The sequence below is a fragment of the Phyllostomus hastatus genome, unplaced genomic scaffold, assembly GCF_019186645.2.
Source record: "Phyllostomus hastatus isolate PE091 unplaced genomic scaffold, TTU_PhHast_1.1 phas_scaffold_12, whole genome shotgun sequence".
In the NCBI taxonomy this organism is placed as follows: domain Eukaryota; kingdom Metazoa; phylum Chordata; class Mammalia; order Chiroptera; family Phyllostomidae; genus Phyllostomus; species Phyllostomus hastatus.
Window position 1 is genome coordinate 15,282,953 of NW_025334007.1, and position 25,447 is coordinate 15,308,399.

General features: G+C 42.4%; 1 protein-coding gene across 3 annotated transcripts; it reads left to right on the forward strand.

Annotated features, from left to right (window-relative positions):
• Positions 1-1,652: 1,652 nt before the first annotated feature.
• ASB11 (ankyrin repeat and SOCS box containing 11) lies at positions 1,653-24,954 on the forward strand. Of its 3 annotated transcripts, none has more exons than XM_045856054.1 (9): positions 1,653-1,761; positions 1,881-1,934; positions 2,740-2,980; positions 10,445-10,524; positions 14,253-14,360; positions 16,913-17,063; positions 19,835-19,969; positions 21,367-21,558; positions 24,366-24,954. In XM_045856054.1, the coding sequence occupies exons 3-9, from the start codon at positions 2,863-2,865 to the stop codon at positions 24,488-24,490; spliced, it is 909 nt and encodes a 302-aa protein (XP_045712010.1). In that variant the 5' UTR covers positions 1,653-1,761; positions 1,881-1,934; positions 2,740-2,862; the 3' UTR covers positions 24,491-24,954. The 3 variants fall into 3 exon arrangements, with proteins under 3 accessions (XP_045712010.1, XP_045712009.1, XP_045712011.1); XM_045856055.1 differs by having other exon boundaries at positions 1,733-1,761; positions 1,888-1,934; XM_045856053.1 differs by having other exon boundaries at positions 1,716-1,934.
• Positions 24,955-25,447: the final 493 nt, after the last annotated feature.

Genomic DNA, 25,447 nt, shown 5'->3' on the forward strand with positions numbered 1-25,447 from the left:
TGATGTTTCTCTCTATCTCCCTTCCCTCTCTGAAAATAAATAAATAAAATCTTTAAAAAAGTCGAGCTGCTCATGGGCAACTTCTGTCATATGCAAAACAAAGTATAGCCATGTTTTAAATAAAAATCAAGGCCAAAACAAGACTGAATAATGTTATATAAGACAGTATACATCCCTGGGATGACATGAGTAAATAATCTCCTTCAGAGAGTACAGTTGAAGAAAGAGACGTGAAAAGAGTGAAAATACTTCTGTTCATCCATATGTTTTCATACATTGGTAGTCTACCAGGTAATTAATGTAACCTTGGCAAAGTCAACCCTATATGTTAATATCTGGGTTTTTTTTTTTAAGATTTTATTTACTTGTCTTTATAAAGGAAGGGAGGGAGAAAGAGGGAGAGAAACATTGATGTGAGCGGTACACTGGGGACCTGGCCAGCAACACACATGTGCCCTGACTGGGAATTGAACCGGCAACCCTTTGGTCCCCAGGCCAGCACTCAGTCCACTGAGCCACACCAGCCAGGATAATATCTGTTCTTGAGAAAGGAAACGACACAAAACCTCTACGGCTCTCCTGACGCTGAAATGATGTGCTGTGTTTTTAGTGAGAGTCAAGACTGTGTTCTCAGGCATCGGCCTTTTAACAAAGTACAGGGCAACAGTTCCTATATAGGTAGTCACTCTAATTTGTCTTCGTGCGAGGAGAAACTGCCATATTTTTGCGTGAAGCATTTATAAAAGATTTATTTCATCTGCTCTTACCATTTTATTTTGGCCTGTCTTTTCTAATTGGTTGTAGAAATTTAGAAAATCTAATATAGCCAAGAATGAAAGAGGAGCCCTAGATTTTCTCCACTTAATTTTCCTATGTGTGGGGAATTAAAAATAAGGCATTTTCACTTTTATTGACCAGCTGATGCATGTTGAACACTTAGGCTTACAACTAGCCAACTAGACGAGGTATTGATAGAATCTTCAGGTAATTCACCCAGAACACAGGGCACCTTCATCATCTGTTTCATGATGACTCTTCCATGATCAAGGATGGCCCGCACTTTCCAGTAAGAGGCACCACCTTTACTGACACTGAAATGGGAAGTTGGTGATCAGCCACTTGACTGGCAGGCCTTGTCATGGATGAAATGCTTACAGTAAGCAATCTAATGCTTCCAGTGTGACTTTTCTACTTGGAGAGGCATCCAAGCTGGGCCTGTTACAAATACTCTTTAGAGCAAATCATCTTTTTTAACCAATCACAGTTTAGATTTGGGCTTGATCTCCTATGAACTTCAGAATGGAGAAAAAAATGCCAATTCCAGGGACTGGTGCTTGCCACCAAGAGCATAGAATGTATTTGTACTTCTTTGCCTGAATTTCAAATAACTCATTTTGTCCCCATGGGATCTGAGAAGTGTGTTTTAGCTTTCCAGTCCTGCCTTCCAACATCCTGTAGCAGAAATGGGGATTTAGGATTGAAAAAAGGTTTGGATGTGAATCCTGTTTGTTAGCACTGAGGAATGCAGGTCTAGAAACATCGGGTGTTTCTGGTTGGAAGGAAGTGTGGCTCATTTAAGCTTGTGTGAATGTCAGCACATGCAGTCGCCAGATCAGTTAGCTTAGAACCTGCAAACTGAGTTCTCCGTGACACGACGCTGAGGGCTAGAGGGTTTAAAATAGATGTCAGATGATACCAACTGCAACTCGGTGCAAGTCCGCAGCCCTGAGAACCTGTACAGAGTGGAAGCCAAAATGGAAGGTGGTCCTGTTTTCTGTAGCTTTAAAAACATTTTAATTACCATGTTTGCTACTTTTTTTTCTTCAAGCTTTTAATTCAAGTGTTTTTGGCTCTCCTAACCCATTTCTGTATTGTCAAAGGAAACAGAAAAGAAGCAGCTAGGACAGCAGAAGAGGTCTATGGTGGAATTTCAGGTAAAAAAGACATCCTTTGTTAAAAGGCTGATGCATGCGAATACAGCCTTGAGTTACAATATACATTTTTTAAAAACCTCCTGGGTACTTTATGTGAATAATATTTCTAGAAGGCGGATTTTATTTATACTTTGGATTTGAGTGGATTGTTCTAAAAAATTGTTAAAGTAGCAAATGGGGTTGACTGCACCATTTGTGAAGGATTTTCAGCTTTATATCTTGTAAGCTAGTCCTGTGATTAAGAGTTATTGTATAAGAAGCAATGAATCTTGAGAAACCTTATTTTTATTAATCAAAAGAATTACTTATCTGGGATTGTTAATATCTTTCATCAAATGGTCACAATGCTTTCTAACAAGACTGACTTTACTCAGGAAATAGAATGACCAGGAAATGTGATGTAAAGCAGCAAATGTGGCAAGCTGTATTTAGTTTGGGGCTGTCATTTACAATTCGAATTGATTAGCCACTTGGCACTGTCAGGAAAAACCTTTTACTAAACCCTTTCATATGAGGCACCACACAAAGCACTGCAAGCAAAGGTTATTATAATATGAAATGCCAACATTTGGGTAAAACATTTTGAAGTCTCCAGCTTCGTTGAACTTAGTCTCCATTTCTTTGAAGAAACAATTCACCTTAATTGTAGTGAACGAATCAGATATCCTTGTCTGCTGGGGTTGTCACTTAATAGGGGAGTGTTTCTTCATAACAGAACTCAGAATTGCCCTATGTGTTTTGGTGTTCATAGGGGTTCCAGGATTACATCACTCTTCATCTAATATCCATTTCTGTTTGTATCTAGGATTCTCTTTCAAAATAGACCGAAGCCCAGTGATTCGAAGACGCTAGATGACTTTGAAGACGCTGGATAACAGCAGTCTTATCCAAGGAAATAAGATAAGACCTCCAAAGACAAACCGTCTCAATGCTTCAATTAACTGGGGACAATGAGAAGAATCTCGACGTTTCAGGAAGTGTCAGAAGGCCTGGAGTGTGGAAAGAGATTTCTTTTGGGGATTACATTTGTCACACATTTCAGGGAGGTATGTTGCTTAGACTGGTTAAAGAAAAAAAAAACTCCTTTAGTTTCAAGTTAAGCATGATCTGCAAACGCTATTTTCTTCTTTATTCTGTAAATCTGGGCAGGGGCTTTTTAAACGTTTCAGTAATATGGTTTTTGATATTCTCATAGATTATTTAAAACCATCCTCACGGTTTAAATTAGGTAAAGTCCAACAAAGTCAATGTTGGCAAGAACATTAAAAATGTTTTCTGTTGCTTGAGTGCATTATTTTTATCTTTGTGGCCCTTAGTTAAGTACACTCTTAAAAAGGTTCTATAATAGAGCCTAAATAAGCATGGTTAAGTCTGGGGCCATAATACAAATCTCATAAATTGAGCTCATTTATTCTTGAGCTCAGATATATCTGCCCAAGCTGCTAGGGTAATATCCATTTAATTTGTAAATAGCATGGATTTAAAAGTCAAAAATTTATTTTTCAATTATTATTAACAAGAAGCAGCTGAGAAGAGAGTGCATGTTTATTTCTCAGTTTAGTTTCATATATCCACATACACATGGCACACACACACACAATAGAGCGTATGTCCAGATTTGGTAAATAAAGCCTTCTGTAATGATGCAGGCAGTGACCTGCCAGAAGTAGCGGTTTCTACATGATTCTAACAGCATTCCTTTTGACATTGTTAGCAGTCAGATACCAGATACTTAAAGCTAGTCATGTTGAAAATCAAGAACAAAATTTGGTGCAAGTGTTCAACTCAAACCAGAAATTCTTTACTGTTTATTGGTTGGACGAATGTTTGTTGGGAGACCTTGTGACATTTCATTAATGCGTTACCTAATGAACTGAGAAAAGACTCAGGAAGCTTAAATGTCTGGATTTCCCCAAGCGTTATGTGCCTGTAAGCCATCATCGGAGCTGTGAAAAACAAGGGGGGCGGTAAACAACGCAGCCAGGGCAGAGTTTAGCCACCATAGGCCCGAGCACTCCTCCTTTTGGAAGCAGCACCCAGCATCAAATCCCACACTGAGTGTCTTTTTTTATACTGTAAAATCTTTGGGGGGAGGTTTTTTCCTGGAATTTCATATTCCAGAATACATCATTTGATATATCTTTGTGGTTTCAACTCTTACATTTGTAGGTAACTCATCAGGATTGAAATAAGCTATGGTTGGCTTATTTCAATTTTGGTTTTCTTAGGCTATTTGGCGTAGTCTGTCAGTTAAATGCATGCACGTTTGACACGTTGTCATTGGCCCATGACATTGCACCTGGAGCATCGGGCGGATCCCTGGATCCCACCCTCAGCCATAGGTGTTCCTTTCCTCCTACACTCTCTCCCCAGAGATGTGGTGTATGATTTTTCAACCTTTGCTAATCTGGCCAGAATAGAAGCTGTTTTTCATCCAGCAATGTGGTTACCAAACTTGATAAATAAAGTATAGATACAGGTTGATAATGTGTTTTCACAACGCTTGGACCAGATAGGACTCAGGAGTTTGGGGGGATACTAGAAAGACCACACTGAATATGTACTGAATGTTACACAGCACTCCCAGCAGCAGGGCTTCGAGCTGCCTCCCAGAATCAGACATTTGATATTTCTATAGTGAACACATTCACAGCAAGTGAAAATACAAATCAAAAACAATACATTGCTTAACCTGAGTCTCGGCCATGTTTTGCTGCCAAAAGAGTTTGTGTCAACCTTGGGGAAAACTTGGTTTGTAGAACTTGGGGGATTTTTACTATAGCCGATGTGAGATTGTAGAACTATCGCACCCTCCCCACTTCTAAATCGCTGTTTAGAACCAAATCTAAAAGACTGATTCTGTTCTAAGTGTTACACTTAAACTTACTTGTCCTCGTTCTAAATTCAAAGGACTGACCTTGATGTGATGGCCATGCCTCTGCCTGACTCATCAATCCGACTCCTCTTTCCTGTTTTTCTTAATTGGACGGGATTTTCCTGTCTTGGGTACATTCTTGTCCAATCCTCTACCTAGCCTTCTCTTCTTGTTCACTTTTGCTGGGTGTTTTCTCGACCTTTGCCCAACCATCTTCTGAGTTGTTATACATTAGGGGTCCTGCTGGCTTTCCCAAGTAGGGGCAAGCAGTCCTCAGTAGGGACTCTTTCGCCCCACCTGTCACCTAATTCAGCTCCCCTGTTCCTAATGGGTTCACAGGAACCTTCTCTCTAATACACTACAAAAAGATGTTCATTGACCTTAGTTCATCTCCTGACCAGAGCTGAGTATTCTAGAGAGTGTGTGTGCCTTCTAACTCAATTTTACTATAGTATCTTTGATAGCTCAGGAAATTTATTATAGTAAGGCTTTTTACAATTACCTTTGTGTTATCTAACGTATCATTAATTCTGCTAGGGCCTTGCCTGTATTTTGGTTCAAAATTGAAATTCCTTTTGAATTTTCTTTCTTTTGATAAATGCTGCAGGAGAAGATACTGCTTCCTATGATTTTGAACTTGACTAAAGAGAATAAAGACAGTTTCACATGCACTGGAGATTATAACCTGTTAGCTGGGTTTTTTTAAACATAACAAACTGGTAATCTCATATGCTTGCTGAAATTAGGAAGGAAAAAAATTGCAAAAGCTTTTAAAAATATAATTGATTTTTATCTTGAACACTGCCCAATTTTGTTATTGAAATCTACGGTTTTCAATGTTGTCATGACATTGTTATTCAGACTCCGAGAAGTAGAGATAGAAATCATGTTGTGAGAAAAAATGACAGAGGGGAATGAAAAGTACTTGGACATTTTTCCGTACACCTCGTCAGGAACAAGTAAACATATTTGTAGTGTAAACTATCCTCATAATGCGCTTGCAGCCCCGTGACATCGGCTTTCTGCCAAATAATTAAAAATAGACTGCTATAGAAGACACTGACTGATTCCTACTTGAGCATTCATTTATTTGGAGAGCTTGGTTGCATATTTCCTGAAAGGAATGGAAAAACTCCCGAGCTGCCAAATAACTTTTATCCTTAATTTCTCACAATTATCAGCAATTTGCAAAACAAGAATGATAAGAGTAAGAGACTGCGTGTTGGGAAAAGAGTAGAAAAGAGTAGAAAAACAGGAGAGCCCACCTTGGCAGAATTTTCTGGAAAAGGGTTTTGTGTGAAAACTCTTCAAGGTCCTTCCAAGCAAGTGCTGGAAAACATGTGATTGGAGAGGTGACTTCCTTGAGAGTGGTTTTGTTTCCAGTTGGGAACCAAAAATGATTTCTACACCGAAGGTGATACAGTTGGTGTAATTCACATTATCCATAGAGAGAAGGTGGATATTAGCAAAACTCTCCAGACAAGTCAATCTTCCACGAGGACAGGCAGGATTTAAACACCAGTAGTTCTTAAAACTAGAAGAGGGTGTGTTCAAAAGTCTCAAACCTTGGATTTCAGTCCTGTTTCTTGCACTTACTAGAAGCGTGTGGGGTGAGGGGGATGTCATGCATTTGGGGGTGTTGCAAGACTCTTCCTTTGTCTCTCAAAAGCCAAGGGATGGGGGCTCCAGAAGTGCAAGTTCAGATAAAGGGTGCTGGAAGGAGTGGAGCCTGGTATTTCCCTCTCAAATTGAAGTCTGCCTAGGCAGTGCGCTGGACCGTCCCATCTTACTCAATTAAGGGAAAAGAGAGTTGGAGAGTAGTGGCAGGTGAGTGAGACACCCAGGACAAACTGCCATTCCCTCTTCCTTGCTGGGATGGAAGATGGCCCCACAGACTTGCTGCAGCCTCAGAAGCGTGGGGGTGGGAGTAGGAGACATTAGAGGAGGCTGCATTAATGGGGGACCATTGGATAGGGGGTGAAATGCCAGTGCATAGGAAAGAGGCCTGGGAGTAAGACCTGCTGAGGCCCAGTAAGCAAGGACTAGCCTCCCCTTCCAGTTAACTGGGGAGACATAATCCCTGCCCCTCTCATTTCTCCCCACTGCCAAGGCACCGGAGGAGCTGGCACTTAGAACAAAGTGGAGGCGTGTTTGAGAACATGCCGATTTTCTGCCTCCGGCTGCAGGGGGACAGAGAGGGTCAGACCCTACCCGGGTTTGGCAGAGGAGCAAAGAGGGCAGCTTTAAAGTGGACTGACCAGTCGACTGGTCATTTTTAAATCCTTGTGTCCAATTCTGATGTAAATACAGGCAAGTGCACAAATCATAAGTGAACACTTGGGTAAATTTTCACAAAGCAGATACAATCAGCTATACCAGCTCCCAAGAGCAAGAAACTGCCTATTATCAGCATGGCCCGCGCCAGGCCCTCCTCCAGCCAGCCCCTGCCCCTGCTCAGGGTACTTTGGAATCCTGTCACCCGAGGTGAGTTTGGCCCTTTCTCGCACTTTATAGCAAGGAATCACTGCGCATGCTCTTTTGTGCCAGGCTGCCTTCACTCGCCATACATTTGTGAGGTCTTTCCAGGTTGTGTGTACAGAGCAGGTCTTGGGGCACTGGTGAATGGCCAAGTTACTGGAAGTAGGACGCAGATGGGATGGCTCCTGCTCCCCAGGGGAAGGGGACTCCGCCACCCCCTTGGAGGCAAATTTTAGAAATAGTAAAGCCATTTCATGTTGATATTCTAAGTAAATAATAGCAAATTACCACTTGGCATCTTATTTTTATTTTTGAATCAAGCACTTACGGTACCTTCAGGTGACTTTGGTTGACTGGCTATTGTTAGAACGAAAGAGCAACAAGCGACTGTGGGTTGGCTCCTTACATTGGTCAGGGTGCTGCTTTGCCGTCTAGTTGGGGGGTGGGGAGACTGTCTTTGCAACCCAAGTGCTGGGGTTCATTTCCAAGAGCAGTTAGGCAAGGGGGCAACATACAGCATGTGTGATGCATGCGTCACATTGAATGAGATGGGGATGTGTTAGAAGAAAACCAAGGCTCGCTGAGGACTATATGCATATGTTATGTCATTCCCTGTTGGTGCAAATTATAAATGTCCAAGAGATTTAAAAATACTCCATTCATTAACTTTTAACTGACTCAGGAACAAGGGGAAATGCGAACAATTGTATCCAATTTTCTTTTTTATATGCAGATTATGAAAACACTAGTCATTTTATTTATATGTAATATGTGTTATATATACACACACTTTTTTATTTTGCAACTAATTTCAAAATGACAGAAAAGTTACAAGGGGTGCAAAGAATTCCCGCCTCTCTTCACCCAGAAATCCCATTCACGTTTACCCAACTGTCTTAATATCCCTGATAGAAAAAGATCAAATCCAGGTGCACACGTTTCCTTCAGATGTTGTGTCTCTTTTACTCTGGAACAGTTCCTCAGTCCCTCTTTGATCTTGTTCCAGGCCAGCTATTTTGTAGAATGCCTCTCAGCTTCAGTTGGTTCGCAGTGTCACTGTTAGATTTGGGTTATGCATTTTGAGCAGGAATATCACAGAGCGATGGTGCGTGCTTCCCATTGCATTGCCCCCCACGGTCCATGATGCTCAGTGCGTCAGGCGGTGCACTGCTGATTTGTTTCCATCACTTGTGATGTTACCTTGGATCCCCTGGGTAAGGTGGAATCTACAATGTTGGTTTACTGTGAAATTACCCCTGTTCTCTTTATAACTAGTTATTATTTTGCAGGGAGATAGTTTGACGTAGATTCTGTTACTCTACATTTCTCAGATGGAATTCTACTCTAAGGGAGAACTCTCTCTTCTCCCCATTTATATATATTCATCTATATCAGTGAGGACTTACAGGTTCCTATTTTTTTAATAGGAATTAATTTTTTATTTAATCTCTTAGAATCGTTATTCATTTTGATGTTCATGTTGTTCCGTATTTGGCTAGTGGAAGCCCCTCCAAAGCCAACTTCTTTGTCTTTTTGACATTTCCCATCATTCATTGAGCACTTCCTTACTTTCTGCTAAGGTATTTGAGGCCCTTGTTTTCCCTGGTCCAGCCCTGGAATCAGCCACTTCTCCAAGGAGCCCCAGTTTAGGTTTTCTCAGTGCACAGTATGTATGTGTGTATATTAATTAAATAAAAAATTAATTCCTATTAAAAAAATAGGAACCTGTAAGTCCTCACTGATATAGATGAATATATATAAATTGGGAGAAGAGAGAGTTCTTCCTTATACACACATACATACACAGATATAATCACATTTTCATACCCATTGCTCCTATATCCATCCATCCCAACCCTATAGAGTTCATCACAGCCTTCCCCCTATTCATGTATCAAAGTTGAGTTTCAGTGTAAGAAGAAAATGTACTGAACTGTTTATAGCCCTGGATCTCATCAATTAGAAAAGTTTACTCTGTCTTTGAGGCCTTGAGCTATTTGAAATTCACACAGATTCCACCTTTTGTGGGATTGTTTTTGCCAAGGTTGCAAGTATGAGGGACCTGAATGTTGAACTCCATCAGGATCACCTAGGAAAGGTTAGTAAGATGGCCCTTTGTGTTAAATCCAAATTGTATTACATACTGGAAGAGCACAGTTATAATTTGAAGAATGCCCAAATTTTGCACACTGGAGTAGATTTTCTTCCGAAACAGGTAATTGCCCTTTGGCATGTTGAATAGAGGGTTATTTCTAAAATGCTCATTTAGGCTGGTTAATCTTGGTTGCTAACTAACAATGACAAGATAAATATGTTTCTAAGGCATTTCTGAGGTCATTCCTTAAAGCATTGTCTTATACTGTATGTACTTATAAGCAAATTGTCTTGAGCACCCACCATCATGGGTGTATACTATTGGCCAACTTAGAGATCAAAGCACTTGCCAGATACTAGATTACTATACCCTCGTTTTATAGATGAGGAAGTTGAGGTTCAAATAATTTTAATAACTTGCCCATTTTGGCAGAAAAAGTGGCCACGGTCGGACTTGAACCCAGGCAGCGTGGCTGCATTGGTCCCATGCTTAGCCATCACACTCAACTGCTCCCAACAGAGCTGTTTAGGGAACAACTTTTGGAGGATGATGCCATCTGAAAAAAGACATTCTGCACTATGATAACAGATATGCTTCATTACCAAAATGAAACAGACAATTCCCTAGGGGATTTAGAACAACACCATTTTCCCTGACCCACTAGAACTTCCTTCATGATGCATGATGAGCTATTCAGTCTTTAGGATAGGGGTCAGAGTGAGAGGCAGGAGAAAGATGAAACTGGGGAAACTCATTGTCTGGCTAGGCCCTTCCTTTTGCTTTAGTTAGAGCCATTCATTCAAGCACTAGACATCTATTGCTTGTTAAAACTGCCCCCCAAAGCCGGGGAGACTTTGTGCACTCTCTCCGCACCTACCAACAAACTAACAGGCTGTATACTCAGTGGCTTGTCACCCTGAAAGTGGCTGACAAGAGAGCCTGCTGCTTGGTACAAGCTTCTGTCCTCGTCCCCCAAATCTCCTTTCACAGTGGGTGGGCAGCATGACTGAGCTGCAGGAATAAGACTCCAGACCTTGACTCTGAGCTTGATTTGTGTTTCAGACTGCTGGGCTGATCGATCCCCCCTTCATGAAGCTGCGGCCCAGGGGCGCTTACTGGCCCTTAAGACTTTAATTGCACAGGTAAGTAAACTGATGGATCTTTTGTGCTTATCTTATAAGCAAGCATCCTTCTTTATTAGCTTTGCCTGCAGCAGAGGTCTGGCTCACTGGGTCCAGCGTAGCCATTCCTCTTACAGCTCACCGTTTCTTCCTCCTGCCTCTCCTTTCTAGGGAAACTGGCTCATTTTCTGCCCACTTCCACCATGCCCCTTCTGGGCTTTCCTTTATCTCATAGGAAGTTTCCTTGTGAGGCTGGTGGGGAATTCCCTCAAGTTTCTGTGGCACTAATTCACCTTATAGTCTCCCAGGGTGCCTTAGTTATAGCAACTCTGAAGTTGCAGAAGTCAGCGATTGCTGTGTAACAAATTCCCTCAAAACATAGGGGCTGAAGCCCTGGCCTGGTGTCTCAGTTGGTTGGAGCATTGCCCCATGCAGCAAGAGGTTGCAGGTTTGATCCCTGCTCAGGACACAGACCTAGGTTGCATGTTTGATCCCCTGTTGGGCCATGTATGGGAGGCAACCAATTGATGTTTTCCTCTTCCATTGATGTCTCTGTCTGTCTCTCTTGTCTCTGTCTCTGTGTCTTTCTCTCAAATACATAAAGGCTGAGAAAATAAACACTCAGAGTCTTACAGTTTCTGGTGGCCAAGGAGCAGCTTAGGTGGGTGGCTCTGGCTCTGAGTCCCTTGCAGCCTACTAAGTATCAGCCAGGCCTGCAGTCATCTCATAGCTTGACTAGGGGAGGATCTGATTCCAACCTCACTCAGGTGGTTGTTGGTCAGCTTCATTTCCTTGCCACGTGGGCCTCTCCACGGGGCCGTGCCTACATCATGAGATGGCAGGTGGCGTTCCCCAGAGAGAGCACGAGAGGGTACCTAAGAAGGAGGTCTTCGTATAACCTAATCTCCAAAGTGGTAGCCCATCACTTGTGCCAGTAGATATGAGTCAGTAAAGGCAGCCCACACGCAAGGGATAATACCAGGGAGCAGTACCAGGAACCAGGGATCCCCGGGAGCCACATTAAGAGGCCGCCTACCCCGGCGATACACTATTCCAAGCGCAAACATTAAACTGGATTGACAAATGGGTCAATCTTGCTCCTTTGGGAAGATATATTAAAGTCTTAGTTATTCAGGCTACTTTATTTTTATTGATGACCGTATCCCTTGAACAGTGAATAGCGGCCTTGGAAATATTAGTGAAATGAATGAAAGTATACATGCTCCATTCGTTTTGTTTGTTTTAGCATGTGTGAGTGTATAGAGGAGGCGAGTCATTATATCTTTTTCCCACAACCTGGCTAACACTGAACCTGGCTTCCTTACCATTTAAACTTTAAACAGCTGGTCATGGTGCTTGTTGGATATGTGTGTGTGTTTACCTTTTTTTCTCTCCTTTATGAGTTGCGTTAGTTCTCAAGAGGGGCAAAAAGAAAAGTACCCGTAATTAGGAAATAGGCTTTGTACCTGATTTTATCAAATGCTTAATTTATGTTAGACACTTAAAATTCTATTTGATTTGATTATTTTTAATAGGTAATATATTCACCTAGTTCAAAAGAGAAAACGATATAAAAAGGTACACAGTGAAAAGTCTTACATCCCACCTTCTCCCTCTCAGCCTCCCACTTTAATACTTTTATTAGTATTTTGAATAAACTAAATTTTGGAATGATTTTAAAGAAGCCATGCAGAGATGGTACAGTGAGTTCCCATATACTCTTCACTCAACTTCCTCTAATGTTAACATCTTACATGACCTCAGTACTTTAGTAAAAAATAAAATGTCAACATCAGTACAATGCCATCAGCTAAACTACGGGGTTACACCAGTCTCCCCACAGGTGTTTATTTTCCCTTCCAGGATCCAACCCAGGATACCACGTTGCATTGAGCGTGCCTTATTTTTAACTACGCTGCAGAAGCATGTGGTTTCTGTAGTGTGCTGAAATGTGTAAGGAGCATTCTTCGTAGAGAAGTTCAACTTTTCCTACAAGGAAGTACAGCCCACTTCCTTGGCTTTGCTCACTAGCCAAAATGTATTACTCAATTTTGTTTTACATTAAGATAGCGCGTTGTGCTGTAAAACGTTCTGTAAAACGTTTAACTCGAGATCAGCGACTCCTGATTATCACGCTAGCTGCCACCACCAGCCGCGGAGCCTCAAGCCTGTTAATAATTTGAACTTTGTGCTTCTCCATTTTCTCATGCACAGTGAAAGTGATTCACCCTTGATATTCTTTCAGGTCTGCCCAGCATTACATTTCTACAATTCCAGGGATTTTGAGTTTGTACTGATCGTTTTTGTTTTCCAGCACATTGCTGCCATCTTTTGGACTAACTTTGTTTCTCTTTCCTTGAAAGCAAATCATATATGGGAAAAGGAAATGGGATTTTTGTCATTGTATTCTATACCCAACCTGAAGTATACAGCACAGCTCTGGAGCCATGACGTCCCATCCAGAACATGAAAATGGACAGGACTAAAGAGGCACAGAGAGGCGCTAGTATGAAGGGACAGGCAATAATGGAAAGGGACAGGTAGCACCATGGAGGTCTGGTGGGACATGGTGGGTACTGAGGTTGCGGTTTGGGGTTCAGGGTCCCGCACTAGGTTTTGGAAGCTCCCAGCAGGTCAGTTACAAGGCAGGGAATCAAAACCAACTCAGCTATAAAGGATCAACCAGGGACCGAATTCCTTTCACGTACAGAAAATGGGAATCCTGGGGGGAAATGGTAAGGGCCAGGTTAAAACCAGGGCCTGGAGTCCGAGTTGGCCAGCAGCTGGCCTGCTCCTGTCCTCCGTCACTTGGACTCCAAGACGAGGAAGGCGGGGCATGGCAGTATGGGGAGGGGGTATGTGCTAGGACTGGGCAGAGCTGCTGGGAGCTGAGGAAGGAGATGGTGTGAGGGCCAGCCCCCCGGCCCCACAGTGGGGCACTGCAGACTTCTGTACGCAGTCGGGTAGTGGCGGACAGCAGCGCTGCTGCTCAGACTTATGAGTCCTGGGAGCGGGGCATCCTTCTGTTCCCGACTGCAGTACTGTAGGTGTATTTTCTCTTCCTTATGACTTCCTTAATAACATTTTCATTTCTCCAGTTTACTTTATTGTAAGAATACAGTATGTCATACATATACAGAATGTGTTAATCAACTATGTTATCAGTTGGGCTTCTAGCCAATAGTAGGCTGGCTATTACTAGTTAAGTTTTGGGGGAGTCAATGTCTAGACAGATTTTTGACTGAGCAGGGTGTTGGGGTCCTTAACCCCTGCATTGTTGGAGGGTCAACTGTGCTCTTTTTGCCTTCCTAGCTTGAAATGTTTTATGTTTCAAGTCTTAGCTAAACACTACTTCACATGTGAAATTTTCTTTACCTTCCCAGGCGATTTCAAGGATATCTGTGCTGCCAATTGAAATTTGAACATGCTTCTTATATAACAATATATTAATATATTCTTGCTGCTTCCCTCCTGCCCATTTCTGTCCCCCGCCCAGGCTCTTGGAGGAGAGAGACCTGTGCCATAAACTTTCAAGACCCAGCTACGAGCATAGTGCCTGGCTCAGAATGCTGAATAAGCATCTGGTGGATAAATAAATTCAAGGTTCCCATGCCATATTTAGATTCCCCTGGTCATGGCCTCTTTTTCTTTCTATATGATCCTCTCAGGCCAATAAAAGCATGTCCAACGAGGTTGCCTTTATTGCTGTTGCTAATGCAGCCTTTAACCCACTTCTCTCCAAATTGTAGGGTGTCAACGTGAACCTTGTGACCATTAACCGGGTGTCTTCTCTCCATGAGGCGTGCCTTGGAGGTCATGTAGCCTGTGCTAAAGCCTTACTGGAAAGTGGTGCACAGGTGAGTAGTGCTCCCACCTGGCTCCCATCCAGGGAGACATGACCTTCCAGACTGCCTACCCACTGTGGGTGTGCAGGCCTGGCCCCATCCTTATCTGCATTTCCGAATGGTCAAGAAGACATTTATACAATCTACCAAGTGATCCCCTTGAGTTTATCTAATTTTTAAATTCTCCTTTTTTTCAAGGAGTGACTGATGTGCTATGTGCAATTGGAGTAGAATTATAAAATTAAAACTTTTGAAAATCTCAGGGACATTTAGTTGCCAGACACTTTTGTTGATAATTTCTTGTTTTTAAACTCAGTCCTTACACTCTTTATTTCATGGGCTATGATGTTTTTAAGTGCTTAATGAAGCTTTTCTTTAGATTTTGTATGGAAGTTGGGTTTCTACATGTAGAACCAAATAACAAAGTCTTCCGTGGGCAAAGTGATTTTCCAGGTGCCATAGTGGTTGTGCATTTTCATTATGTAGTGTTTCTTTAAGTTACCCTTAGTCAAGTCACATGTAATGGTTAGGGCAAGGTTGGGGGACAGCCATTTAATTTCAAGCTAGATGACTGGAGTCACAAGTGGGCTGTGGGTGGGAAACTCCAGACAACACTGGGTTGTAGAGGAGCATGCTGTACCACTCTGGGAGCTTCTGTGGGGAGCAAAGAGAAGAGGATGACATGGTCCCTTGTCTTTGGCAAACTAATGAGGAAACAGTCAATACATATTTAACATTGAAATCAGAATGACAGTCAGAACAAGAGAGAGTTGGTCAACCAGTGGAAAATTCCTCGAAATTGACAGTCCGTGGGCACCTCAAACTCAGCACATCTGAAACTGTGCTTGTCATGGTCTTCCCTCTGGGACCGGTTCCTCCTCTTGGATTCCCCAGCCTCTGTGGCCAGTTGAAACATATTCCTGGTTTCCCAAGCCCCAAACCTGGGATCATCCTATTTCTTCTATCTCCTCATCTAACTGATCACAACAGCTTGCTAATTTTAATCCCTAAATATTTCTCCAGTCTGTGTTCTCCTTTGTCCTGTTCCTATACTCATCTAAAGCATGTATTGTATCAAAATGACCTAATGATCTCTTTGTGTGTTTGTCTTCCCTGGAAGAATTCAACCTATTCAACAAGAGGCAATTGTCTTAACTTTTGTTTCTACTTGAACAACAATAAAATTTTTTTTTAAAGGGGGAAAAATAAAATAAAATAAAATAAAATAAAATAAAATAAATAAAATAAAACAAAACATTGGCACCTAGTAGGTGCTCAATAAACATGTGCTGACCTGAACTGAGAGAGAAGCTTATAGTTAATCAAGTTAGAAGACTTCCTGGACTAAGGAAGAGGATAATACTTAGTAAAAACGAATGGAATAGGTCGCACCAAATATTTAGTAGGAAAAATGTAAATAGAGTAGAAATCCCCAGTGTATACATTTACACACATTTTCCCCTGTCCTTGTCTGTCTCTGCCATCTTGGCATCTGATGGTTAACTTTCCGATTTAATGGGAAACGAGGGATTTAGGATCCTGATGGTCACAAGCGTGAATTCTTACTTGTTGAAGCAATATGATTTGATATCAAGCCCTCGTTGTCCTGCATTTCAATCCTATCAGAGCGTCTCCACCAGAATGCCTTGTTCCCCTGCTGCTCTTTCCGATCTGTTTTTAATACTAGATCAAAGATGCCTCCCACATCTCTAGAAGGCACGGAGGAGGGTTGTAGACACCACATTGATGGCTATTTTCTTTGTGCCTTTAGCTTCGTCATGATCTCTTCAGGAGTCATTGCTGGCATATGTAACTTATGGATTATAGTGGTACAGAAAGGAAGGTTGTGGCAAGAAAGACAAAATATGGGGCAATGGTGAGAAGATTTTTGGCAAGTCCAGCTTTTGGGACCTTAAACAAATACATGTTAAAAGCTTTATCCCATTCTGCCCCATTTGGGACATCATGTATAGAGGTGGGAGTTGATAGGGAGTAACTTTTAAGGACCCCAACCTCCCCGTCCCCCCCGTGGGTGGAGGGAGGGCGCTACAGGCAGGAGGAAGGATGTGGGAGAGCTGCCAGGACTCTCCAGCGTTCTCCTGTCCCAGCCTTCTTAAGCACTGGGCGTATCTGGGGCAGAGGTGACTGGAGCGGTGCTGTGCCTCTCCTTGGTGCAGGGCACTATTGTCAGGACAGAGGGAGACCTCAGGCCCTGGCAGCCCTGGCCAGGGCAGAAGCTTGAACTTGTCACTTCAGCCAAGACACAGGACAGATAGGTGCAGAATTGCCCATAGGTGCTTGAGAGAAGCAAGGCTTCCTGTACGCCTCCTAATTAGCACACTTGAGTTTGTGTGTTAGGTTGCCATCGAATGTTCCAATTCTATTAAATAAAGGATTTTGGAGAGCTAAAAAATAACATAACATAATACTATAATGATACAGAGTTCCCTCACTCATTCACCTGCATGGGAACCCTTTTCTCCAGGCACTTATATGGGAATGCAACTGGGAGATGGTGATAAAGAAATAGCAAATCCTCTGGGTCTCTCTTTGCCCATCATTAGGTCAATGGAGCGACGGTTCACGGAGCCACACCCCTCTTTAGTGCTTGCTGCAGTGGCAGTGCTGCGTGTGTTAACGTGCTGCTGGAATTCGGAGCCAAGGCCCAGCTCGAGGTGCACCTGGCTTCCCCTATCCATGAGGCAGTCAAGAGAGGTAAATGAGCCAGCACATCACACACAAAACATTGGTGGCCTCATTCCAGTTGGCATAAATCGTTGGTATAGTGTTCATCATGCAAGGATTCCCCAGATCATAACCAGTAGACTATGTGCAGCTTAAAAATCCCACAACAGTACTTTCAATTTGCCTAAGTCTTCAGGGAATATCACTGGGGCATGAAACAGCTTTTCTTATTACCTGGGAATGGCTTGCTCCTCAGATGTCCCATTTCCTGAGGACAGTCACCTGACAGGCCTTTCTTGAGGCTCTTTGCTGGTGCTCTGTTGGCAGCCAGTACAATGGAGACTGCAGGGCTGACTTCCGTGAGCTGTACTGTGGTTGTGTCTCTGTCCTTACTAGAAAAGAGTAGCTCATCCCTCAAGCCCATAAAACACCAACCACTCACATAAAATGAATTTGAAAGTATCTAAAAGCCAAGGCTGATAGTCTCTCTAATGGAAGATTAAATGTAATTGTTCACAATAGGCAATATATTCTAGATGAGCTAATGACTTTTAAGTCATTAGTTATTGAAAAAAAAAGTTGCAAAAGCATGGCATTGGAAATCTTGAAGTCGACTCTCGACTCCTATGTCCTTGTTCCTTTTGAGATGAGAGAAAAGAGTAAAATTAAGGAATTCATACATTGTATGCATAGACTAAACATGAACAAGAAGATGCCATTGAAAGGCCAAGGTCATTTGTCAAAGGTCACACTCAAAGAGCAGCATTTTTGTGTTACCCAGTGATGGACTTACTCTCTTAAATTAAGATCAGAAATACAATGGAGAAGCTGGTATAATTGGGGATGAAAGGCTTTCTTTCAAAAGGCAGTAGTGAAATATCTGCCCGAGGTTATTAAACATGTCACTTAGTAAATTTGGGGGAGTGGATTACTTTAAATGATACAAAAGACCCAAATCTCAGTGTATCTATGGTTTTAATGTCCTATATATTTTAAATAAACATTTATTGATTAACAATTGGTGGTGGCCATTTCCCAAACTTCAAATAAGTTCTTTAAGTTTCAGGGAAATAGTCTACTTTGGAAATGATATAAAGGTCTTTAAATTTTTAAAAAATATTGATTTGAAGTAGAAATTAATCTGTTATCTGCATTTCATCCAAACATTTAAAAATAGGTTTCTTTGGGAATGGTTTGAATTACTGAAATAATTCTGCAGTGCTTAGATGGTTACATATGGAGTGTTTGGTATCTATGTGCCATATATATATATTTGTCTTAAAACACATGAATTCATGTGTTTCTACATATTTTTTCCTGTGTCATAAAAGCATATTACAGACCTGTGTCCACAGAATAGGAGGATGAATAGCAAACTATGTTAGATATCATTATAGTAGTGCTAATCATTTGGCTTTTATGCATTCATTTTTTAAAAAACTTTCTGAGAATACTTAAATTTAACTCAAACTAGGCTCAGTTTCTTCTACAAAAAGAGGACAGGAATTATTCAACCATGTTTATTAGATACCCTGTATTTATCAGGCAGTTGTAGGTACCGACTAGTTACTATTTCTGGATGCTTACACCTTTAAACCTCTATGAACAAGCTATGAACAAGCTGAGTCAGTCTGGGTCAGTACTTTGACAGATTGATGTTGTAATCCAGGCATAATATTTACTTATGTGAACAAATAAATAGTTTGAATCTACAGAATCCTTATCTGTATATTTTAGTACCTGTTTATACTTTACTCAGAATTTGTGATAAATCGAACAGGTTTGAGAGAAGCTTACTTGTACGTTATGTATAAAGAAAAGCTTGGTTAAGTTAATCAATTATGATAAGATTTTTTTGAAGAGAAAGCACTTAAATCTTCAAAGAGAACAAACTCTTTACGAGCTCCCATTGATACCTCAGAAGCATTTGCTCCCAAACAAATCATGTGTATGCTGCAAATGAACTGTGTCTATCTCTTCACTGGGCACACTCTCTAAGGAGCGTACTTGTACATAGTTCTTGTTAGTCGTTGAATTTACAAGTGCATTTAAATAAATATGTTCTGGCCCTGGCTGGTGTAGCTCAGTGGATTGAGCTTGGGCTTCGAACCAAAGCATCTCAGGTTCGATTCCCAGTCAGGGCACATGCCTGGGTTGCAGGCCATGGCCCCCAGCAACCGCACATTGATGTCTCTCTCTCTCTCTTTCTCCCTCCCCTCTCTAAAAATAAATAAATAAATACATAAAATCTTTAAAAAATAAATATGTTCTGTACTTGAGATTTTAAAATTAATTCTCATGGCTATCTTCCAGGTTAACCAAACTAAGGAACTTTTACCACGTGGCACAGTGACACGCCCAATCTTGCATGCATGGGTGAAGAAGAGAATGAGAGATTTGTAATGGAGAGGGTTCAGGGCTGGGCCTTGGATGTAAGCCCTGGCTTTTCAGACTGCTAACAGCATGAGTCAGTTACCCCTCTGGGTCTTGGAGCCTCCTGCATGTGTGAACTGGTGGCTCCGTTCTAGAGGATTTTGGCTGTGGTCCTTGGAGCCCTTCGTCTAGTCGGAGGTACCTCAAAGGCTGCAAAGAGGAATTAAGCGGGGGAATTGTGGGTATGCTTCTCTTTCTAATGGTTTCATTTTGGAGATTTCTAAGATTTCCAAAGCCATTTTTTTTTTTGCTTAAAAAACTCTGTTATTTCTAAAGCCCATTCCAGAGAAGCAACTGCGTGATCTGCGTGATCCTGTGAACGCTCAGTATTTCACTTACTTCAGTGAGGTTATCTTGTGCTCCACCAGGTCACAGAGAGTGCATGGAGATTCTGCTGGCAAATAACGTGAACATTGACCAAGAAGTGCCTCAGCTCGGAACTCCCCTGTATGTGGCCTGCACCCACCAGAGGGTCGATTGTGTGAAGAAACTTCTAGAATTAGGTAACTTCCAGAAATCTTGTCACAAAAAAGGACCTATTAACCTTGTTGGTTTTCTGTGGCTTCAAAGACAGAGTTCCCGTCAGGCTGGACAAAATTCTGGCAGCATTTGATATTTAAATCAAACAGATATTTAGAGTTTCAAACAGAACTCTAGAGAAATGAGTGTCCATGTTTTTCAGTCCCTTTGAAATTGGCTCCATTTACTTGGTATGGGTCTCCTTGGTGGTCTCAAGAGAGAGCAAAAGTCTCTTTCCCATTTAGGTCCTAGGGGAAAAAAACCAGTTGTATTTCACTGGCTCTTTTTTGAGCCACAGACCCAGGTCTGAACCAGGGATGGTGGCCAAGGGAATAAAATACAACACTGATTGGCTTAGCCTTAGATTTCCATCTATACTGCAGTTGTTGGGCTTCCCTGACAGCACATGAACTAGGAATCACGGGGATGTTCCCCAGGGGAAGTCTAGGTGTGGTTACCGGGAAGACGCTATATAATAAAAACAATAGACATTTGCCACGGACTACTGAAGATCAATCCTGCTAAGTTATTTAGTGATTTTTTATAAAAAATTTATGAAAGGCATGTAGAGAAACTTAGAGTCCAGGGAAAAGTAAAATATCTTGAAACTTATATGTTTAAAGATTTCCCAAACATAGTGACTGACACAAAGGTGCAGGTTGGAATAAGAACCTGTAAGTAAGGCCCTGGCGGGTTTGGCTCAGTGGATTGAGCACCAGCCTGTGAATGGAAAGGTTGCTGGTTCAATTCCCAGTCAGGGCACATGCCTGGGTTGCGGGCCAGGTCCCCAGCTAAGTGGGGGGGATGTGCAAGAAGTAACCCATTGATGTTTCTCTCTCACATCGATCGATGTTTTTCTCCCTCTCTGCCTCCTTTCCCTTCTCTCTAAAAATAAATAAATAAAATCTTTAAAAAGAGAAACTTTAATAAGATTTTTTATCTCAAATTTTTCTTGTTTGTTTAAAATGTGCCATCATATACTACTCCCTATAATAGTTCAGAAATCTTTTTGTGAGCCCTGAGTAATATAAATATCAACTAAACTTAGCTTTATCCTTTGCAAACAAACAAACAAACAAAAACAAAATAACTCTAAAAGGAGCTGTAAATATTTAATTTTGTATATCACAAAGTTCATAGGGGAAGGCAAGTATAGTACTTTAAATGACTGAAAATATTTTTGCACACTTTTCTCATCAAAGTATTTTGAACTAATCAAAATAAGACATTGCTGAGGTTCTAGGCTTATGTCACATTTTCAAATATTTGTCAAATTGTCATGGCATTTAAGATATCTTTACCTATAGCTCCTATATTTTAGGCTTGCTGTGTTTCTACATGTAGCATTCAGTGCTGAATGGTGGCCATCTGCTTTGTTAAGGAGCCAGTGTTGACCTCGGCCAGTGTCTGGACACCCCGCTCCACGCTGCAGCGAAGCAGTCCAGTGTGGAAGTCATCCACCTGCTGATAGAATACGGAGCTAACCTGAAGCGCAGAAATGCTCAGGGCAAATGTGCGCTTGATCTGGCGGCCCCAAAAAGCAGCGTGGAGCAGGCACTCCTGCTCTGGGAAGGTAAGGAAGGGCTGGGCGTGCATTTTTCTTCCTTCAGCACATCTGCTGTCTCTCCTGTCTCATCTCTAGGCTTTCTTACCTTTTTCTTCTTCTTGTTTTTTTTTTTTTTTTAAATTTGGAAGTGGCATGGAGGAGGTGGCAAATGCTGGCATCACTGAGATGGGATTTTATATGCTGGCTATATTCACATATAAACAAAGGGCATTTATATACAACTGTATATTGCTTTGTATTTTCTATAACAAGAAAATAATCAGAGAACTTTGTTCTCACCATGGAAAAAGCTGAACTACCACCTCTGTCCTGGCACAAGCACACAACTGAGCAGACCAAAACTCTGCTTTGTAATATCTGGATACATTTCAGGGGAAATTAGAAGTCCTTGAGTTAGAGGTGATATACACATGGCGTGTGTATTTCAGGAAGCAGACTAAAAGGAAGTTGTTTTCCTCTTCTCCAGATCAGGGAGCAGGTGGGTCCTCATTCCTCAACCCCATTTCCTCCGTGGGCTAATGCAACTCTGGGTGCCACAGGAGGAAAGACGGCCTTCTGGAATGCTCTGTATTCCAAATTAAAGAGAGAACCCTGCTGTGTCTATACAGAAATCTCAGAATGATTGGAGCCTAGATTGATTGTGTATGCTTGGGAGAGTATTAACAACAATAGTAATTATTTGTTTTTAAGTGTGTCAGGCACTGAACTACATTGAAAACATAGATTAGTCTCGCTGAATTCTTAAAGATTTAAAGCAGCAACAACTTTACAGTGACTGGTGCTATCCCAGCTGTGAATGGGAACACAGCAACTTTATAAAGAGATAGGCTTTGCAGAAGGTCACGTGGCGGCTGAGAAGCAGAAGCAGGATTCTAACCAGGCAGTCTGACCCCCAAACATGCATTCTCAGTGTTATGGTTAGCCCAAACCTGAGTCTCCTGGAACAGTTTCCATTTTTGTGAAACCACCCCCGTGTCTTACATACCTTCCAAGTGTAAAGGGTGGTTCAATAATGTGAGGAATACTTTCTAGGCTAGTGCTTCTTAAGCTTTAAAGATCATAGGAATCGCCAGGGGATCTCATTAAAATGCAGATTCTTATTCAGCAGGCCTAGGGTGGGGCCCTAGACACTGCGTGTCCATCCAGCTCCCAGGTGGTGCTGATGCTGCTGGTCTGAGGCCACCCTTTGCGTCCCACTGGTCTAGATTATTTCCGGCAACCTGTGCCATTAATGACTATTCTGTTATTTGAATCTGCGCTTGAAGAATTAGGATCTTCCTTACCAGATCCCAGCTTGGAAATACCAGATGCTTTCCCACTATTAGCTGAGAATATGGTTTGCAGCAGGTGTCACATTTCTTCTTTTCTTCCATCAAAAATGTTTCCAGGCTCAGCATTTGTATTTCTTATAAGCAAATTCACATTCTCTTTCTTCATAAAAATAGCTGCTTGCTCTACAGGGGTGTCAAACTCATTTTCACCGGGGGCCACATCAGCCTCATGGTTGCCTTCAAAGGGCCGAATGTAATTTAGGACTATATAAATGTTAACTGCTCCTTAACTAGGGGCAAGGAGCTCGGCACTGCCGCCAGGTAGAAGCAAGGTCCTGGGCCGGATAAACCAAGGCGGAGGGCCAGATTTGGCCTGCGGGCCTTGTGTTTGCCACCTGTGCTCTAGAAGGCTAAACACCAACTATGTCAGAGTTCCTGCTGGCGTCTGAACTTGTCTAGGCAGCCTGGATAATTTCTCTACATTACTGTTTTCCGGAGTAGCTTTAGTTGGGTGAAAGGTAGAGACACTTGCCATTCTTGTATCCCAAGATTTTAACTGAGGGCAACTGGTCTTCCAGGTGGCTTTGTGTCCCGTGGATGCCTCTGGGCAATATCGATGCAAGTGTCATTTGGCTATTTGCACATGCTGCCCTCCATTTCTCCTGGGGTGCAAGGTGCTACCACAGTAGGATTTTCTTGAAAAGGAAAACTTGGTCCAGTAATTACATAGATCTCCTTGAAGAGATGTTCATTGATAGAGTCAGGTTACAAAATAGTGGGATGTTACAAATGCCCCCGTATAACTAGTATTCCAGCGCAAATCTCATTCATCCTCTTCAACCATATATTGGACCCTTTGTTAGTTTCCTTTAGGACTCAAAGCTGCTCAAAGCCACAGGCATGATGACTCTACAATACTCCAGGAGACAGAGGTTCAGGGTATAACGGGCTCTAAGTGAGTTGGATCCTTTCTCCCGATCTTCTGTTGAGCTGGGATCCTGGTGAGAATGGCGGGCCCTCTAAGTGTGAGTCAGGACTCAGGCAGCACCGCCTCCTGGAAGCTAGAGCCAGGTGATCCAGGGGGACCCCGAGTGCCAAGGTCCCTGCACATGTCCTGACACTGCCTCTGTGACCACGTAGGCTGGGCTTCCTGCTGACACTCTCCTGGGAGTCGTTCCTTGCTCTGCAGTTCCGTCTCTTGCATGCAGTTCATGCATGCTCAGTGCTTCCGTTTGCATTGTCTCTTCGGCCCCTTTAGACCCCACGGCTCATTCCTAACTTGCCTCTAATTAGCCTCATTCTTCAGTATCAGTCATATAATGACCACCGGAGGCTCAACTTAAAGAAACATGTCCCTGTCCAAGGGGCAGACCGGAATCTTGTATGCAGCGTGTGTTTGCTACCTCACCCTCTAACTCCTATACAGCTCCAGCTTCTCTTAATGTTTTAGAAAGTGTCAGCCTCTTCCGGTCCTCTGGTCTCCCTTCACCCACCACCCACCCCACCAGCATGAGGTTCACACCATTTTCGTTCCTTCCTTAGGCCCTCCTGCTCTTTCCCAGCTCTGCCGCCTATGTGTCCGGAAGTGCCTGGGTCGAGCGTGTCTCCAAAGCGTCCACAAGCTGCATCTGCCAGAGCCACTGCAAAGATTCCTCCTCTACCAGTAGTCCCAGCTGCCCCTGGAGGGTCTTGGAAGTGATCAGGCTGCTGCCTGATGTACACCGGGCAGCTAGTGTAGATGCTCAACAGCTAGACTCTCAGTATCTTCGAATGAGCTCCTCCAGTTAGATTAAGTTCCGGATGAATTGGAAACACTTAGGGGGTGGACACTGCTCATTGGTTTAATATCCTCATTAACCAAGGAGCAGCCAGAGGCCTTTCATTTTTAGCTCTTCTTGTGAAGAAACTTTGAAAAATTGTGAAGTAGAATGAGAATAATATGGTATTTTCAAAGGCCCATGATCTTCAGTTACGTAAGGGTCAACATTCTGAGTATCGTGCAGACGCATAATAATCTGGGCGAATAGGATTGTGATGAATGTGAGTATTGCAAGGTGTGTACCTCCTGATTGAGTTCTTCCCACTTTCCTTTTTTCTTTCCTCTGTGAATAAATCTCTGCCATAATTTTGATTTCCTTGCCTTTTTGTTTTTAATTGAATTTGTTGGGGTGACATTGGGTAATAGGACCATATAACTCTCAAGTGCACACTTCTGTGACACACCATCTGTATATTGCACTGTGTGCCCACCACCCAAAGTCCAATCATCTTCCGTCACCACATAGTTGACTCCCTTTACCCTTTACCCTTTACTACTCCCCACCCCCTCCCTCAGGTAACCACCATGCTGACTTTCTGTATAGTGATTAGCATAGCTGCCTTCCTTGCCTTTATATATATATATATATAAAAGCCTAATACTTTTAAAACACCACAGTTAATTGAGGCTGCCAGTTACTGAGTTCCTGGTTGGCAAGTGAGATGGTGGAAGAGATTAGCTCCCCTGGAGGTTGGGGTCTGATGCTCGTCACATTTGATATTAGGCACTGCCACTTGAAGTAGACAGTTGCTGGAGAGAGCAACATGGGGTGCTCCCACTGACCGTCCACCTGACCGTCCCACAG